Source organism: Ostreococcus tauri (genome assembly GCF_000214015.3).
Source record: "Ostreococcus tauri WGS project CAID00000000 data, contig chromosome 04, whole genome shotgun sequence".
Classification (NCBI taxonomy): Eukaryota; Viridiplantae; Chlorophyta; class Mamiellophyceae; order Mamiellales; family Bathycoccaceae; genus Ostreococcus; species Ostreococcus tauri.
The window spans coordinates 337,780-356,141 of NC_014429.2; the positions used below are offsets into that span (position 1 = coordinate 337,780).

The 18,362-nt window shown below is 58.2% G+C and overlaps 9 protein-coding genes across 9 annotated transcripts; 4 read left to right on the forward strand and 5 right to left on the reverse strand.

The window, feature by feature from the left end:
- Positions 1-67: 67 nt before the first annotated feature.
- Positions 68-2,134, reverse strand: OT_ostta04g01940 (Lipase, class 3; the record flags this gene model as incomplete). Its single annotated transcript, XM_003078675.2, has 1 exon — positions 68-2,134. The coding sequence occupies one exon, from the start codon at positions 2,132-2,134 to the stop codon at positions 68-70; it is 2,067 nt and encodes a 688-aa protein (XP_003078723.2).
- A 250-nt stretch (positions 2,135-2,384) lies between these two features.
- OT_ostta04g01950 (FAS1 domain) lies at positions 2,385-3,053 on the forward strand (the record flags this gene model as incomplete). The annotated part of the gene is made up of 1 exon (XM_003078676.1): positions 2,385-3,053. The coding sequence occupies one exon, from the start codon at positions 2,385-2,387 to the stop codon at positions 3,051-3,053; it is 669 nt and encodes a 222-aa protein (XP_003078724.1).
- A 155-nt stretch (positions 3,054-3,208) lies between these two features.
- OT_ostta04g01960 (Armadillo-type fold) lies at positions 3,209-6,202 on the reverse strand (the record flags this gene model as incomplete). The annotated part of the gene is made up of 1 exon (XM_003078677.2): positions 3,209-6,202. One exon carries the CDS (start codon positions 6,200-6,202, stop codon positions 3,209-3,211), a length of 2,994 nt encoding a protein of 997 aa, XP_003078725.2.
- A 100-nt stretch (positions 6,203-6,302) lies between these two features.
- On the reverse strand, positions 6,303-7,450 carry OT_ostta04g01970 (Alpha-ketoglutarate-dependent dioxygenase AlkB-like; the record flags this gene model as incomplete). Its single annotated transcript, XM_022984479.1, has 2 exons — positions 6,303-6,592; positions 6,685-7,450. The coding sequence occupies 2 exons, from the start codon at positions 7,448-7,450 to the stop codon at positions 6,303-6,305; spliced, it is 1,056 nt and encodes a 351-aa protein (XP_022838744.1).
- A 283-nt stretch (positions 7,451-7,733) lies between these two features.
- Positions 7,734-10,712, forward strand: OT_ostta04g01980 (Glycosyl transferase, family 35; the record flags this gene model as incomplete). The annotated part of the gene is made up of 1 exon (XM_003078681.1): positions 7,734-10,712. One exon carries the CDS (start codon positions 7,734-7,736, stop codon positions 10,710-10,712), a length of 2,979 nt encoding a protein of 992 aa, XP_003078729.1.
- Positions 10,713-10,888: 176 nt separating this feature from the next.
- OT_ostta04g01990 (Spc97/Spc98) lies at positions 10,889-12,832 on the forward strand (the record flags this gene model as incomplete). Its single annotated transcript, XM_003078682.1, has 1 exon — positions 10,889-12,832. The coding sequence occupies one exon, from the start codon at positions 10,889-10,891 to the stop codon at positions 12,830-12,832; it is 1,944 nt and encodes a 647-aa protein (XP_003078730.1).
- A 23-nt stretch (positions 12,833-12,855) lies between these two features.
- Positions 12,856-14,196, reverse strand: OT_ostta04g01995 (Peptidase M20, dimerisation domain; the record flags this gene model as incomplete). Its single annotated transcript, XM_022984480.1, has 1 exon — positions 12,856-14,196. The coding sequence occupies one exon, from the start codon at positions 14,194-14,196 to the stop codon at positions 12,856-12,858; it is 1,341 nt and encodes a 446-aa protein (XP_022838745.1).
- Positions 14,197-14,261: 65 nt separating this feature from the next.
- On the reverse strand, positions 14,262-16,208 carry OT_ostta04g02000 (Peptidase M20, dimerisation domain; the record flags this gene model as incomplete). The annotated part of the gene is made up of 1 exon (XM_003078684.1): positions 14,262-16,208. One exon carries the CDS (start codon positions 16,206-16,208, stop codon positions 14,262-14,264), a length of 1,947 nt encoding a protein of 648 aa, XP_003078732.1.
- Positions 16,209-16,604: 396 nt separating this feature from the next.
- OT_ostta04g02010 (Sodium/solute symporter) lies at positions 16,605-18,326 on the forward strand (the record flags this gene model as incomplete). Its single annotated transcript, XM_003078685.2, has 1 exon — positions 16,605-18,326. The coding sequence occupies one exon, from the start codon at positions 16,605-16,607 to the stop codon at positions 18,324-18,326; it is 1,722 nt and encodes a 573-aa protein (XP_003078733.2).
- Between the last annotated feature and the right edge of the window lie 36 nt (positions 18,327-18,362).

Below are 18,362 nucleotides of genomic sequence, written 5' to 3' on the forward strand. Positions count from 1 at the left end.
TGGAATCAGGTGTCAAGCGAGCGGTCTGGTGGCGAGCGTTGAGTGTGGGTGATTTCAGGGATCGAAACTAGTCGGTGGAGGCATCGATTTCGGCGATGAAACCGTCGATGATGTCCTCGTACTGTGCGAGGAAGTGGTCGGCGATCATGGTGCGCGAGAGAATGATGCGCGAGTAGACGTCCAAATCGACGTCATCGAACAGCGCGTGGAGGCTACGGCGTGAATCGAATCGACCTTGATCGTCCGGTTTAGCACTCGGACCCACGGCAGTTCTCGTCGACTCTTCGTCGAGACCTGATTTGAGGACGAAGTGTAAGATGCGTCCCGCCGGGTACAGCTTCTCGGTGTCTCGCTTGTCTGTTTCCTCCAAATTGTGGCGTGCCGATTCCTCCATGGATACGCATCTGCGCTTGACCACGGGATCGCGCTCGGAGCTCGTGTGAGAGCCCGCGTAGAGCTGAGGAAGATCGGTACCGTAATAATCCGCGAGCATGGTTGCCTCTTCGTCCGCTAATAACTCAGCCGCCTTGACGACGGAGATGTCCGCCTGAATTCGAAGCACCTCCTGTGCGGCATTCGCCTCCGCTTTGTAGATCTTCGCCACGTCCGCTGCGGTGAGCGGCTTTTGAAAATCCTCATCGAGCGCGATGCGAGCTATTTTGATGTACTCTTCGAAATTCTTTTCCTCCGCCGTCGTCTCGGGCGCATCCGCGTGCACGTGCGCGAGATGTGCGTCGTTGCAAATGTCCGTCGCTAACACAGCCTGCGAAATCGTATCTCCAACTTGCTGATTCGTCCTCTTAAACGCCGTATTCTCTTGAACCGGTCTCGCCACCTTCATCTCATTCACGTCATCTTTCTTTCTCGGACGCGGAGACACAACCCCAGCAATGAATGCCCCAGAGAGACTGACCAATTTCGAACTCGTCTTACTCACCGTCTTTCCAATCAACAAACTTTGCCTGTACAAAGAGCTCGACTCGACAAGCTTATTATGGCGATCTTTCAGACCTCTGAGCGCTCGCAACCAACCTGGATACTTTTCCGGTCCGTAGTGCTGCTTTCCCACCGCAGCCGCTGCCGCGGCGAAACGCGACGGCGTCGGCCCGCACACGTCCGTCGGTGACATCGCCGCCGCATTCTGTCTCCATTTATCTAACAGCCTCTGCTCGAGCGCGGTACTGACCACCTCGCGCTGGAGCTCGTTCACCTTGCTAAAACTAACGAATGCTACCAAATCGGAGTTATTCACGCACGTGGTCACGAAAGGCCTGACCGACTCTGCGAGCTCTCGACTTAACGTCGAAGGGCATGCAAATGTGTAACAGTGTAGTCCAACCGATTGAAATCGCTCGTCTTGGAGTAACATCTCCGTCAACAGGACTGCAACACCGCCACCGAGAGAATGGCCGACGAGTTTCATGTCGTAACCTGGATTACTTTTCAGCGCTTTCACAAGATCGTCCTTGATCACTCGCTCAAGATATCTCGCCATCGTTAAAAAACCGCTGTGCGCATACCCAACTCTCAACTCTTTCCCGTCACCTCCGCTCATCGTGTGATGCGGACTGGACGTCCCTGTTAAATTCGTGATCATATCCTTTGCGCTATGCGTTCCGCGAACGACCAAGATCAACCGTTCCGCCTCGATGTCTTTAAATAAGACGTACGCCGGCCGCATCAACGCCGGCGCCAAGTCGCTCAACAGAATCGCCTCCTTCTCAACCCCTCCCTGTTTCGCCACTGTTTTCAAATCCGGCGCCCTGCGAAGTGATTTCGAGTAACGAAGCGCCATCTTCAACTCCTTCATAGTCTCTCGCCACTGTCCTCCTTTAAGCTCCACCCTTGATCCGTGCGCGCGCACCTCCCGCGCGATGGTCGCGCTCATGTCCCGCTCCGCCAGCATCCTGATGGCCAACACGTGATCCAACCGCCATATCCCCAGCCTCGCCAGCGCCTCCTTCCAGGACAACCGAACGACGGACGCCAACCGAACGGCGGACTCCCCCCACGTCCGCGGCGGCGGCGTCGCCGCCCCGTAGTCTCGCTCGTCTTTATAACTCGAATTCAACCCGCTGACGTGCCGTTCGAAATGACTCACGCTCGCGCGCGCGTACCTCCTTTTCAACGACATCGCGCGCGCGAGCTCGAGCACTGTCCCGCGCGCGCGTCTTCCGCGCGCGAGCATCGGCGCGGACGCGTCGCGCGCCGATGACCGGCGCCAGCGCCCGCGGTGGGTTGATTTTTGAACGCGAAACGGTTTTCGGAATCCAAACCGTCCTTTTTATGTGGCGCACGTTCTCTCGGTCTCTCTCGGAGTTTGGTGCTATCGTGTGACGCCGCGTCGACGTCACTTCACGACGCACGCGCTCGCACGAACAAACATGCGCGGCACATCATCATCAAGATCTTTCACGAAGCTCGCGCGACGATTCGCGCTCGGCGCGATCGCGGCGTTGGCGCTGCTTTCCGGCGCGCTCGCGCAGGAAGGCGTTCCTGTTCCCGCGGAGCCGATAAACATCAACGGTATGCCGGCTGAGGTTGTGGAACCGATCCCGGTGGATCCGATGCCGGAAACGATCGCACCGGCACCTGCGCCGGAGATGGCGGACGCACCGAGCGCGGGTATGATCGAGCGTACCGTGGTCGACGTTGCTCTCGAAGACGCTCGTTTCGCCACGCTCGTAGCCGCGCTGACGGCGACGCCCGATCTGCTCGAACAACTTGAGACGGCGGGACCGTGGACTGTGTTCGCGCCCACTTCAGATGCCATCATGACTTTCTTGAACGAGAACGGACTCACGGCGGAGGAACTGTTGGCTTCGCCCGGACTCGGCGACGTGTTACGGAAGCACATTGTGGCGGGGTCGTTGCTCGCCACGGACGCTGTCGCCGCCGTCTCAGCCGGACCGATCGCCGTCACCACGCTCAATGGGAGTATTGATGCTCGATTAGTCGAGGGAATTCTGTACGTCGGTGGCGCTGCGGTGGTCCAAACGGACATCTTGGCGGATAACGGCGTCGTGCACGTCATCGATCGCGTGATTCAATAAATTGAATGAAGCGCGCTCAAATCAAGACAACATGTGACGATACGAGGCACCAGCGCGCAGACGCACACTCACGCGTTAGCACCGCTACACGGCGAGATTTTCAACTCGAATTTTTGTACTACGCATCTACCTACTGACTAAATCCTATCTATAACCTACAAGCGTTCTGCCGTCTGCGTCATGCACATCGCGAGCTTGTTCGCGAGCGAAGCGACTTCGGTGTCCACCGCGACACGAGCAGCTACAGTGAGACTTTGACGCAACGACTCGAGATATGGCTCCATCGCACTGATGTGCCGATCACTGGCGGCTAGTAATGCCGTCGCGACTTTTGCGGCACCCTTTCGGGCGGTATCGCCGGCAGTGTGATCGCGAAGAACGTTGGTAATGCTTCGCGTCAACGCCACTGTGATAGACTCGTCAATGTCGTCCTGCGACAAGTGGAAAAGCATCATGAGCGCCTGGAGGGCCGCCTCACGAATGTTTGGATCACCACGCCGTTCTGCGCAAGCGACGAGCGGAGAGAAGCACTCGTCTACAAGTGTTGCTCCACGTCGAGGACGTCTGGCGGCGGTAATGATGACGTTAATTAGAGCAACTCGTATCCCCGTGGTCCTGGGCACATCGTCGACCCACGGTGGAATATCTCGATCCGTCAGACACGCCAGATGGAGCACACCGTGGAGCGTTTCGTGCGCACAAGGCACACGTTCACGTTTCGTGTCATCGTCTAGTTCAACGATGAGAGGGCGACCTGAGGGCGTTGCGGAGATGATTTCTTCAAATGAGATCATTGAAGTCTCTGGCTCGAGAAGTGTCTTGGATGTCTTCTTCATGCAGTTCTTTTGAGTTCGTGCGCTCGAATCAACTTCAGCGACGATGATGGACGCCAACGTCTCCATGGCACCCATTTGCGCCTTGAAAAAATCGTCACCATCTGTATCGCATGCGCTCCACGCGAGGATGTTGACGCACACAGATCTGAGCACATTCACGAAGCTCTCCGACAGTGCGGATTTGCCGCGCACAGCCAAACCGGCACTGCAGCAGAACATGCAGGTGCGGACGCGCGCGAGATCGTCAGAATCGGTTCTCGCAGATCTGTAAGCTCGTTCAAGCTCGCTCAAGAGCTCCTTGTCTAAAGTTTGTTGTGGCACTTTCGCGAACATTTCGGAGCACACACGCCGCACGTCTTCGAATTCGCCCTGCACGTTGAGCATTCGGTATCTCAAGCACTTTTGAATATCAGTTCTCTCGCGACTTTCACGGTCCCAAATCGCCAGCGGAAGCACACGTAAAAGCAAAAGCGGCGCGAGTCGATCGAAAATTTCGTTTTCGTCTGCACCCTTATTCGCGTTTTGCGACGAAAGTTGATGCGCACATGCCTCAATGACGTGTTCGCTCGCTGTCGACTTTCCAATCCACGGAGCGAGCACAACGACGGCTTGGTTTAAGCTCGATGAAGACGGTGAAGAGAATACCTCCGTTGTGAGCGTCTCGGCCACATCCCTCAACTCGATCTCATTTAGTGACTCGGCGAAGCGTGCCAGTAGTTTAACTGCATGAGAGACGCGCTTCTCTGCATCTGGTGAGTCAGAAGAAGAAGCGGCGGACAGAGCGTCCAAGTAACTTTTCAAAGCCCGTGATGTTGGCTTCTGTTCTCGCATCGTGGCGAGAATCGCGTCGCCAGATGCTGAACGCTCTTCGACATCGTCGGAGATTAACAACTCAAAAAGAGCTGGAAGCACCTTTGGCGGCGCAATGTGCGCGAACGCTCCCGCCGCAGCTTTGCGCACTTCCAAATTCTTGTCCGCGAGTCTCGGCAGCATCGACCGAACAATCGCATTGGCGGTCGAGTCCAGCATGGTCGATTGGACCCGGCGTAAGAATTCGGTCAGAACTCGCAGTGCGCTCATTTTTGCGTTCGTCGCACTCCCTCCGCAGATTCTCAAAATTTGAAGCAGCGACTCGTCGTTTGGATCCCGTATGATTAAATCCGCAACAAGTCTCGCGAAACCGACAGAGATGATATCACTACCCTCCTCAACGAGCGGAAGAACCCCACGCAAGAGAGTTTCGGTCTGCTCGGTCCAACCCATATGCTCTGGCGCAAGGATGACTCGAATCAAAATTGACGCAACTGTTTGTGCGAGCGGGTTCGAGCATCGTAGCGCGGGAAGAATCGCGGTCCCGGTGTACTGGTGCAACATCTCATCTAGCGCCTTTGCTGTTTCCTCGCTCACCATGGCCGAAAAGACCGCGCGATTTTCATGATCGATTCCAGTTCGTCCCAAGTGCAAACCGACTGTGATGAGCGCGTGCGCGACGCCCTCGCCCGCACCTGGCTCATCCATGTTCAACATCTCGCAAGTCGCCGCGAATGCCGACTCCAGAGCCACTAACATCTCTCTTTCCCATTTCTTCCCTCGAATCGACGCGAGCGCCGGCGCCCAATCGATCCACGCTTGATTCAACAAACGGGCTCGCGCTCTGCGACTAGAGTCGTCGCCGTCGCGAGCGAGCGACCTCAATCGCCCTCGCGCGCCGTCGCAGCACTCGATGAACAGCTCACTTTTACCATCCAAACGTGCCCACGACGTGACGACGCCTACGACGTCTTCTCTCGCCTCGAAGCCTCCCAAGTCTTCGTCTCGGTCCTCCGCTGCGAGTGAGCTCATCGCAGCAAACGCGTCCACCGCTGCGCTCGCCAATCGCGTCGGTGACCGTCCCTCACCAGCCAATACGATCAACCGCAACTGTTCCAACAATTCACCGTCGTCCTGACGCCGCGAACCCGTTCCTCGCTCCATCTCGGCCGACGCTCGGGCGCACGCGCACGCCGCTAGCGCCTTCGTCCCGCCCACTCCGAGCGCCCGTCGCAGAGCGTCCCGAACGCTCTTCGGTGCTCTGTGCGTCAACAGAGCGACAAAGCGTGCGTAACGCGTTGACGAAGACGCGCGCTCGAGCAAGGGATCCAGCACGGTGTCGACGTCGTCGTGACACCACTCGAGCAAAATCGCTAGCGCTCGAACGAGTTCGTCGTTCTTGGACGCGCTCGCATCGCGCTCGAGCGACGCGAGAGCCTTGGCGTCCGCACGGAAGACTGTGCGAAGGGCGTCGCCGAGCGCGCGGGGATCTCGGGACGACATCGCGGGTGTTCGTCGCGGCAACGTGTGCAGCAATAGGTGGTTGCGCGCGCACACGGAATCCGCATCCGTATGTTTCACAGTCTATTCGTGACGATTTGAGCTACTTCTTTTTGGCGGTGAAAGCGCCGGACTCGCGAAACGTCACACTCACCCTTCGATCGCCGTGGAGGTTTTCATTCGCTATGGAGTGCATGTAGTCGTATCGCGTCGATCCCGACTGGATTTGAAGCGACCGGCGCGGTAGGTAGACCTCGACTCGTCTCTCCGGGTGTTTCTCGTGAATATACGTCATCGTGCAGTCCGACACCAGGCTGAGATTGACTAAGATATCGCTCGAGAGTTGTCGGTCGTCGCAGTGTGGCGTCAAGACGCTGCCCAGATCTTTTCTATCTGTCGCATGTGCAAACATTTTTGCGATGGTCAGTCGATGAGTGGCGAGCGTTTCGATCGACCGCACGAACCACACTACGAGTAGAACGTACAGTTGATGGCATTGCACTCGTTCGGTTCGAAACGTCGGAGCGTTTCGTGCGCCGACGCGAATTTTTTGATCACGAGCTGTTTCAGAATCTTCGGAATGGGCACCTTTGTGGGCTCCACCGTCCGCTTCAAAAGGTTCGGCTCCACCCCGTATTTCTTCCCCTCGTGCGCGCCGTTAAAGCTCGAATCCTTCCAAGGCCTACTCGTGTCAGCATCGAGGTACTCCACGATCGCACGCTCCTCATCCTCCGTGATGAAATCTAAGAGTAAAAAATGTCCCGACATTTTAACCGCGCCGACGCGTTTCATCGCGCGCGCCATCTCTGCGAACGCGTCCTTCGTCCCTTCCGCGTCTACCGGCGTTGATTTGCCCACCGTCGCTCCTCCTCCGTCGCGCCTATCGATCCACCCACCCGCTAAATCATCCTTCGCCACCCATCCCGTCGTTCGCGCGCCCGTGTGCGCTCTCCGTCCTCTGAAATCATCAACCACCTCCCGTCGCTTCTCCGAGCTCGCCAACCGCCCGCATCCCTTCAACGAACCCTCACCCTCGCATTCGCTCGCGTGCGCGTTCGCGATCGCGCGCGCGATCGAGCGTCCACACAGTGGACACTCCACCAGCGCGCTCGCGGTCGACGTCCCACTCGCCGCGTTCCCACGCGCTCTCGGTCGTTTCTTCCCGCGCGTCGACGACGCATCGACGCCGCGCCGAGCGCGAGACATCAGCGCGTCCAAGGCGCTCTCGCGCGGCCTCGGCGGCGTCGCCATCGCGCGCGCGAGTGCCACGACGCCGTCGAGCCGTCACGGATGCATCTGCAGAGACTCTCCGTGGGTCGTGACCGATGAAAAAATCGATTTTCACGGAAACTGTCCCGTACGACCGACCGCCGCCGCCGCCGACGCGCTCGCGACGCGCTCGAGGCGCGCGCGCGATAGACCGCGACGCGACGGGCGCGGGCACTCGTTTCGGCGCGTTCGTGACGCGTTCGTGGCGCGCGAGGGGTTGAAAACAACGCGCGCGAGGTGGAATTGCGACGACGGGCGATTATCGATGGCGTTGGCGATCGCGCGCGCGCGGACGTCCACGCGCGGCGTGAGCGCCGCGCAAGCGCGCGTGCGGACGCGAAGCACGCCGACGACGTCTTCGAGGCGGTTGCACGTGACGCGAAGCGCGGCGGACGCGAAGAGCGCGAGCGCGGAGGCGACGATCGAGATCGACACGACGAGCGAAGACGCGTACACGGTGATCAGGATCAACGACGCGCCAAATAAGCCGGGGACGCTGCGAGTGATCACCACGGCGCTCGCAGATCTTGGGTTGAACATCGAGAAGGCGATCGTGGACAGCGCGAAGGATGATTTGGTGAGCGATATCTTTCACGTGACGGACTCGAGTGGGAGCAAGGTGACGGATGCGGAGGACGTGGAGAACATCAAGGTGTGCCTGTCGATGATCCTGCGAGCGCACTTCTCGAACGTGAGCGATGTGGCGAGACCGGACGCCGAGATCTCGAGTGCGCCGCAGGGTTCGGCGCAGCGAAGGCAACACGATTTGCTCTACTCTCTCATGGACCGATATCTGCGCAACGACGTGATGAGCGTTCAGGAGTCCATCGTGAATCACGTCGAGTACACGATGGCGAGAAATAGGTATCACTTTGATGACTTTGAGGCGTACAACGCGGCCGCTTTCTCGGTGCGCGATCGCCTGATTGAGAGCTGGAACGACACACAGCAACACTTTCGAGACAAGAGTCCTAAACGTGTGTACTACCTCTCCATGGAGTTTTTGATGGGTAGATCGTTCTTGAACTCCCTTTACAACTTGGACATCAAGCCACAGTTTACGGAGGCGCTGCACCAACTCGGCTACGACATGGAGAATCTCGTCGACAAGGAGCGCGACGCCGCGCTTGGGAATGGCGGACTCGGTCGATTGGCGTCATGCTTCCTGGATTCCATGGCCACTCAGGACCTTCCGGCGTGGGGATACGGGATTCGCTACCAGTACGGCATGTTCCGTCAAACAGTCACGGATGGTTTCCAACACGAGCACCCCGATTATTGGCTCAACTTTGGAAACCCGTGGGAGATCGAACGTCCATATATTTCGTACCCAGTGAAATTTTACGGAGGCATCAGAGAATACGAAATCGACGGCGTCAAGATGTACGAATGGCTCGCTAACGAAGAAATCAGCGCGGTGGCGTACGATAATCCCATTCCGGGATGGGACACGCCGACGACGATCAACCTAAGACTTTGGAGCGCTAAGCCGTCAAAGGAATTTGATTTGGAGTCGTTCAACACGGGCGACTACGTGCAAGCCATCTTATCCAAGCAACGTGCGGAAACTATCTCATCGGTGCTTTACCCTGATGACCGCACGTACCAAGGTAAGGAGCTTCGCCTGAAGCAACAGTACTTCATGGTGTCTGCCACGCTCCAGGACATCATCCGCCGTTACCTGGTAAACCACCAAACGTTTGACCAGTTTCCCGACCAAGTTGCGATTCAGTTGAACGACACGCATCCTTCGCTTGGTATCCCCGAGTTGATGCGGCTTTTCCTGGACGAACACAAACTTGGCTGGACTAAGGCATGGGATATCACCTCGAAGGTTTTTAGCGTCACCAATCACACCGTGCTCGCCGAAACTTTAGAGAAGTGGCCTGTCGACTTGATGGAGAAGGTGTTGCCGCGCCACATGATGATCATTTACGACATCAACTGGAGGTTTATCCAAGAGCTCGCGGCGACGATCGGTGAAGATTATACGCGCATTGGGCGCATGAGCATCATCGAAGAGGCCCCAGACACTAAGTACGTGCGCATGGCGCACCTTGCGCTCGTGGCATGTCACACCGTGAATGGCGTCGCTGAAATCCACAGTGAACTTCTCAAGAGTCGAATATTTGCGGACTTCTACAACATCATGCCAGAAAAGTTCCAAAATAAAACGAACGGCGTCACGCAGCGTCGCTGGCTAGCGTTTAGCAATCCAGAGCTTCGTGATTTGATCTCAAGCAAACTCGGAGGCGATGCCTGGATTCGCGAGCTTGAGTCGCTCCATGAGTTGGAAAAGTACGCAGACAACGCGGAGTTTCAAGCGCAGTGGCGCGCCATCAAGACAAACAATAAGAAAAAGTTGGCGAAATACATCGAGGAGAAGACTGGGACCGTCGTTAACCCGAATGCTTTGTTCGACATTCAAGTGAAGCGAATTCACGAGTACAAGCGACAGTTGCTCAACGTCTTTTACGTTATCCACAAGTATAAGCAGATTAAGGCCGCGACGTTAGAGGAGCGCAAAGATTTCGTGCCGCGCGTCGTTTTGATCGGTGGTAAAGCTGCACCGGGCTACGATATGGCCAAGCGCATCATCAAGCTTGTGTGCTCTGTCGGAGACGTTGTGAACAACGACCCAGATGTCGGCGACTTGCTCAAGATTGTGTTCGTTCCAGATTACAACGTGAGCAGCGCCGAAACGATCGTGCCCGCGGCGGAGTTATCGCAGCACATTTCCACGGCCGGCACCGAGGCTTCCGGCACGTCCAACATGAAGTTTGCCATGAACGGCTGCCTAATCATAGGTACGATGGACGGATCCAATGTTGAGATTGCGGAGGAGATAGGCAAGGAGAACATGTTTATCTTCGGATCTAGCGCCGCGGACGTTCCGATCTTGCGCGCTGAGCGCGCGAGATTCAAAACACCTCAGGAGTTCGACGCCATCGTCGAATCTATTCGCGAAGGTGCGTTCGGCTGGGCCGACTACTTTGCGCCGCTGTGCGACGCCGTGCACGGAGGCGCCGATTACTACTTGCTCGCGAACGATTTCGAGGACTACTGCCGAGCGCAGAGTCTCGTGGACGAAACGTACAAGGATGAAGCAAAATGGACGAAAATGAGCATAAAATCCACGGCACGATCCGGCAAGTTCAGTAGCGATAGAACCATTCGAGAGTACGCCAAGGACATCTGGGGCATCGAGCCATGCCGAAGAGTCGACCCAGGTAACCCCCGATGATCACTTAGACCCTCGAACCGTACCAATAAAAGTCTGTACCGCCGCTCTTTGTAAGGTTCTTTGTAAGATCTACGATCACGCAGCATCACGCACCGTCCGCCTCGGCGCGCTCGGCGGCCGGTCAACAACGACAACCGCCGCGTATCGCTCGTCAACCCACACAACCCATCCACTCGATGATCCCCGATCTCCTCTTGGCCCTCCTGGGCGTTCCCGGGGACGTCTTCATCGCGACCGACGCCCCCGAACGCGCGCCCTCTCTCGCGGTCGCCGAGGAATTAAACTTTTTCATCAAACCACACGAACGCGAGCGGTTGAATAATCTCATCCGCATCGGTGCGTCGTACGGCGCGCTCGAGCGAGTGACGCGAAGCGAGCGCGAATCCGTGATCGACCACGATGGATTGGACGTCAAGAGCGGGTCGCTGTACAGACGGGCGCTGGCGAGCGGGGTGGATGAGATATTGGACGCGTACGAGGCGAAGATTTTAAAACTCGAGCAAGACGCGCTGCGGAGGAGAGGCGACGCCGGGACGCTGAGCTCGATCGAGAGCGAGTTGAGCGAAGAACGAGCGGTGATACCGGCCTTGATGGAGTTGTTCGGGGAGGTGCTCGATGGTGCGCGAGGGGTGTCGGGGGCGGAGGTGTTGAGAAGGGCGCGAGACGCGTGGCTGCGAGCGGGACATCCGGCGACGCGGGCGGCGTGCGAGCGGTTGTATTGGCGAGCGACGCAGGTGATGATGCAGCAGTTGTTGGGGTGGTGCGCGCACGGGACGATCGTCGATCCGTGCGATGAGTTCTTCGTGCGGACGATCGACCGCTGTGAGGGGTTGAGGACGAAGGAGGACGACGGCGGCGGAATTTGGCACGAGAGTCATCGCGTGGCGCTGGAGCGGTTACCGCCCGGCATCGAGCTCTCCACAGCGGAGGCGGTGTCGTTCATTGGACGAGGAGTTCGCATCTTGACGCGTTCGATCAATCAGCGGACGCCCAGCTTCAGTTTCGATGCGGAAGCGTACGCCGCACGGGCGACGGCGCGCATCCGAAAGTTGGCGTCGGCGGAGTCTTTCGATCCTCGTGAATTCGACGCCGTCGTGGAGTCGATGCGCTCGGAGATCGCGGAGGGTCTAGGTGAGGTGCTGCTACATAGGTCCGGACTGGTCGCGCACCTCACCGCCATGACGGAGTTTTACTTTCTGGGTAAAGGGGATTTTTACTCGATATTTGTTGACGAAGCCAAGGAGCTGTTGGCGCTGCCTCCAAAGCTTGGCAACGCCACGCGCGAGCTCGCGACGCCGTTCGCGCAATCGGCGGTGACGGCGATGCCGAGCAACATAGCAATTTATTCCACCTTCAAACTGGTGTATAGCTCCGCGCTTACGAGATCGGAGGAAAACGCAGCAGAGCGGCCGACGACTCCGTCGACAGCCTTTCTTCCTCGTGTTCATGTGCCAGAGTATGACGCGTGGGATGGGATCGACCTCGAGTGTTCGATCCCGTGGCCGATGGGCATATTCTTCACCGCGGACACGCAAGAGCGATACAAGACCATTTTCAAGTACCTCTTCCGTCTGAAGCGAGTGCAGTTCGATTTACAAGAGACGTGGGTTCGATTACGCCGAAGCGGTTTGATAAAGACACTTCGGCTTCGTCACCTGATGCAACAGTTGATTGAAAATTGGCGCACGTACATGCAAGTCGACGTCATCGAGACTGAATTTGAAAAAATGCTTGAAAAAATCGCCCAGACGAAAGATTTCAACACGTGCTCGCTGGCACACAGGCAGTATCTTGCTGTCGTCATGGCGCACTCGTTCCTGGATGTCGGCTCAATCATGACTATTTTTGAGGACATCTTCAGCCTCGTGCGCGAGCTTTGCGAGGCGAGCGTGCGTTACGCCGATGGTCAAGGATTACCCGCAGATTGGGACGAGCGCCTGGACTATCTCACTCGACAGTTCGGTAAAAATAGTCTCGAACTGTTTGATAATCTGAGATCGGGGTACATCGTCGAGCTTCCCAGCTTGCGCGCGTTCCTCACGCGGTTCAACTTTAACGAGTTCTTTGAAACTGCAGCGACGTCTGGGGTGAACTTGCAGTTCGAAGATCTTAGCGTCTGAAACATTGTAAATCATTTCATGTACTATGCGAAGCCATTTTTCAGGAAGGAGAGCGCGTACGCCGCGTGCAAAGCGACTCCGTTCGTCAAAATGTTCTCGTCAAGAATGTACTTTGGACTGTGGAGAGGATGCGTGGATCCGGCGCTCTCGTTGTACGCACCGAGCCACATCATCACGGATGGATATGTTTGACCGAAAAACGAAAAGTCTTCGGCGGGCATTACCGGAACGACGTCGCGCGTGTTCTCTGCTCCGAACAGCTGCGCTGCGACGTTCATCGCGAGCTGCGCCGCTTGCGGGTCGTTCACCGTGGGAGGATACGGGACACGCTTCTTTCCGTACTGCTCCGGCTCGAAAGATGTCGACGCTTCGCATCCGTGCGCGACGGCGGTCGCGGCAGCCATATCGACGACCTTCTGTTGCATCAATGCGAACGTCTTTGGATTAAGTGCGCGCAGCGTTCCGCGTAGAGTCGCCTTGTCTGCCATGATGTTACTCGCCGTTCCAGCGTTGAAAACCGTCACACTCACCACAACGCTATCCAGCGGATCGGTCAAGCGACTCACGAGCGTCTGAAGAGCCGTAACGATGGCGCTCCCCGCGACGATAACGTCCACGTTCTTATGCGGCACCGCGGCGTGTCCGCCCCTCCCGGCGATGTCGATCACAAACTCCCCAGCGCCCGCCATGATCGTCCCCCCCCTCGTCCCCGCGGTCCCGCTCGGCATCTCCGGATACGGCCAATTATGCAACCCGAACACGCTCTGGATCGGCGGATCGAAGTCCACCATCCCTCTGGATCCGTCCCTGGGCTTTAACATTTCCTTTGCCCCAGCGCCGCCCTCCTCCGCCGGTTGAAAGATGAACCGCACCGTGCCCGGAAACGCCCCCGGGTCCTCATCATGCACCTCCTTCAACACCCGTGCCGCCCCTAACAACATCGCGACGTGTCCGTCGTGTCCACACGCGTGCATCTTCCCCTCCGTCTTCGATGCGTACGCCAACCCGGTGTCCTCTGTCAGCGGAAGCGCGTCCGCGTCGGCTCGTAATCCGACGCTTCGTCGACCCGCACCGAGCGTTGCCACCACCCCGGTGGCGGTGATGCGTTCGTGTGTGATGCCTAAAGCGTCCAGCTCGCGCTCGATGAACGACATCGTGTGCTCCTCTTCCCACATGAGCTCCGGACGCTGATGAATGTGTCTTCTCACGCGTTGGACGTAGGACTTGACGTTCCGCGCGCGATCGAGCACATCCCGGGTGAGTGACGATGAGGAGACGTCGACAGTGACAGAGCTCACGTCGGTGGCGTCGGCGGCAACGACGGTGGCGTAGACGGCGACGAGAGTGAGTACGCGGGCAAGCATGGCGAGGCGGCTTGTGAGGCGAAGGTATCGTCGATCGAGTCGGGTCTGTTTATTCACACATACGCTCAATCGATGATTCTAATGGACGTCGATACGAGTGGTGGTGTCGGGGATTGGTCGGGAGCGGCGGCGGCGGCGGCGGCGGCGCGAATTTCCGTGCTAGCAAACTGTTCGATGGCACCTTCGGAGCGGACATATGCGGTCCAATCGTCCAGGGCGCCAATCTTCCAGTAAAATGCGACGACGATGAGACACATGGGCCAGATAAGCTCGAAGTTTGGATTTGCAGCACAGCGCGCGCACAGTGCGTGAATCTGCATAGCGACGTGGTACACGAAGACACACACGCGCGTGGTCACGGGTATGACGCCGCGACGCATCACCGAGCGCAACGCAAAGTACACGCGTCCGCCTGGTGTGGCCTCGATAGCGAGATCAGCTATCCTTTCATCCGCGTCCTCTTCTTCTTCTTCCTCGCGAAACGTCTGCAGACGAGCGTTTGGACCGAGGGCAACGTCGTGCAGATTGGCATACTCGTGCGTCTCCGAATTTGCGTCACCGCTTCGAACACGACTGATGTGCTTCGGCGCGTCGCCGACGACAGACATCGCGCGACGATTCATCATAATTCGCCTTCGACGCGGACTCCCGAGATCGCCCATGTCGAGGCTTCGCACGGAGATGCCGTCGTCGGAGACGTCGTCGAGTCGGCTCAGCAACTCTCCCAAATCACTCTCGTCGTCCATGATGCTCCCATCTAGCTGACTCATCGCCTGAAGCCAGCGCTGTGTAGCGACTTGTCGATTAGCTTCGGAGCGCGCGAGTTCGTCCTGCACGCTAGTGAGCTGCTCCTCGAGATGAGCTCGGCGGTTATTTTCAGTTGCGAGCCAGCCGATCAAGCGGTTGCGACCGTCAACGCCGTAATCGTCCTCGTGCGCGTGCTCAAATTCGTCCTGACCGAACTGAAACTGCATTTCATCGACGATTCCAGACATTGCACCCTCGATTATAGCGCTCAATTCGTGAGATATTGCGTCAGTTACGCTGGAGACTACTCTCTCGCCCTCTCGCCTGTTTGTCTGCAACGCCGGTGAATCCATCGCGCGCGCCAGCGCAGAGGTCACCGTCTCGACGACCATTTTCTCCACTTTCCCCTCCCAGCGCCGTATGGCCGCGGTCGTTCTTTCCAGCGGAGTACCTTCTCTCGCGTCCTCGCCTAACTGAGATCCTGTCGTCGTCGACTCTGGCGGCGCCACCGCCTCCATCGCGTGCATCAACGCCGCTCGAAGCTCGCCGATGATCTCCGCCGCTTGAGATAACTTGTTCTCTTGATCGCGCATCGTGGACTCGGCCTCTTCGATTCGTCTCTGCGCCTCTGCGTCTCCCGTCGCCGTGACTTCCGCTCGCTCGGCGCGTCGCTCGTACTCGCGCAATCTCTCCTCAACCTCACTCCGCGCCCGTCGTTCGCTCTCTACGAGATCAAACAACTCCTTCACCGTCTCGTCTACCTCCTCGTCGTCGTTCTCACCCGCACGCGCGTCTCCCGACCGTCTCACACCGTTCGCGTCCAATTCTCGCGCCAACCTCGCATTCTCCGCCGTCAACGCCTCGCACCTCTTCCGCTCCTCCTCCAGCGCCTTTGCCCGCTCCTCCGCCTCCAACTCCGCGCGCGCGTACCTCTTCAACCGCTCTCGCTCGCTCTCCTCCGTCCGCGCATCGCTCGCTTTCCTCCGCGTCCGCTCCGTCGCCTCTCTCAGCGCCGCCTCCGCCGCGCTCGCCCCCGTGAGCACCTCCTCCACCCGAGCGCGCGACGCCGCGCGCACCGATCCCTTTCGCCCACCCCCGCTCGTGCCCTTACCCGTCCTCGATCCATTCGCGCTCGCTTTCCCGCTCGATCGCTCGGACGATGATTTTGTCGAGCTCGCATTCGCGAACGGATACGACGCCCCCGCGCGCGTGGGCGCGCTCCGACGCGCCCGCTCGAGGGCGTCGGCGGAGGAAAACACGCTCATCGCGCGCGCCGGGCGCTCGCGCGCGCGCGCCCGCGGTCGACGCGCACTCGCGACGCGATGGGTGTCGCGGCCTGCGCGCTGGACACCCGAGCACGTACTGTGGCAGCCAAAGCGCGATCACGGGACACGCACCGACGACCTGGGCGGCGTATGCTAAACCCTACACCACCGACGACCCGAAAAGACGTTCGACGCCTCGCGCCGACGCCGCACTCTCGGGCGAACGAGTGGACGCGCGCGACCGCGCGTTCTGAGAAATATCGTCGGAACTTGATCGAGGTAATACTTGCGCAAGGATCGCCCGAAGAGACGCGGTGGATACGCCGCGCGCCGTCGTACGTTCGCTCGTGGAGAAGGAGAACCTAAGGGTAACGAAGAAAAGACACGCGTGGGAACATGGCGTACCCGACGCTCACGACCGGGACGGCGATCGCGACGATCGATTGTACGACGCTGCTTTTCTTCGTCGTCGCGCTGACGTTCGCGTTCAGAGGTAAGGATGGAGGGTGGATGCGCGCGAGGGATTTCGTCGAGGCGGTGAAGACGCCGAGCGTGCACTGGCTCAGCGCGAAGAACTCTCTGCCGTGGCGGCAGGTTGGTCTGTCGTACTTCGCGGGTGGTATGGGTGCCTGGGTGTACTACGGCACCACGGAGGTCGGGGCGAAGCCGCGATTGTCGTGGTGGGGTATCTTTGGGTACTCCGTGGCGTCCGCGTCTCCGGCGCTCGTCATGATCTTCATCGCGCCCACGATTAAGGCTTTCGTCGGTGATAAGAATGGATTCTCCGTGACGGACTTCGCGCTCTCGCGATACGGTCGATCGATGCAGCTCGTCTCGGCGTTCATCAGCGTGATGTACATGTTCATCTCGCTCTGCGCCGAACTCACGACCATCGCCAACGTCTCCGCCCTCTTCTCCGATGATTATGGTGCGACGGACGAAAAGGCACGCACGACTGTGCTCGTCACAGTGTGCGTGATCACGCTCACGTACACCATGCTCGCCGGTTTGCCCGCGTCCGTGATCACGGACCGTTTGCAAGGAGTCATGATTACCGGCTTCATGCTGCTCTTCACCGTTATCCTCCTCGCCGATAACAGGGTCACCAAGGCACAGTACGAGCGCGCATCCAAGTCCACGGACGAAGGATTCGTCGTGATGATCACCCTCATCATCGCCGTTCTCTCCGCAGAGCTTTTCAACGCCGGTCAATGGCAGCGCGTCTACGCCGCCAAGTCGACGGCGGATCTTCGAAAAGGCCTCGCCCTTGGCGCCGGTCTGATTTTCTTCGTCATGTGGTTCTTCGGTGTTCTCGGCGTGGTTTCGCTCGCGAAATATTACGACGACTACGAAGTGTCATATACCAAGTACGCGTACCTGGGTTTCTTCTACCTCGCCGAAAGCCTCAACAAGGGTTGGCACGTTCTCATCTTGATCTTTGCCACGTCGCTCTGCGTGAGCTCGGTGGATTCTATCCAAAACGGTTTGACTTCGGTCTTGTACCGTGATGTCTTGAACTTTGGCGTTCCTGTCAACGTGATTCGAGTAGTCTGCGCTGCGTTGAATGTTGGCGCCATCTTCGTCGCTATTGACAAGATTGACGTTTTGTCTCTCTTCTTGATGGTCGACTTGGTGTGCGCCCTTGGCGCTCCCGCGCTATACCTCGGTCTCATGCGCGAGGACGTGAACTCCTTCATCGTCGCACCGACGGAGCTGGGCGCCATTATGGGTGTCGTATCTAGTGCCATTGCTGTCATCGTCCAAGGCGCCGTTCTCGATATGGACGGCGCTTGGACTGATTGCTACGGTGGCGTACACTCCACGAAGGCGCTCGCTGTCGCCGCAAACGAATGGTGCACGCCCGCTGCGGCACCGGTGCACCGCGCTTGGGGTCCGTTCGGAAACTTTTGGCTTCCGGACGGCACCACCGTCGAAGGCGGTGGATTGCAAGCCTTCGGCGGCAAGCGCACTCTTCTCACTTTCATCCTCGCCATCGTTTTCTCTACGTTTGGCACCTTTTTCTTCTCCTGGCTCGACGTCTACTTCCGAGGCGAACGAGCGCGACAACCTTTGATCGCCATCAGCGGCGACAAGACGGGCGTCGAAACTGAGAATTAAAAGGGTGGACGCACAAAGCTCTACGATGACTTCACG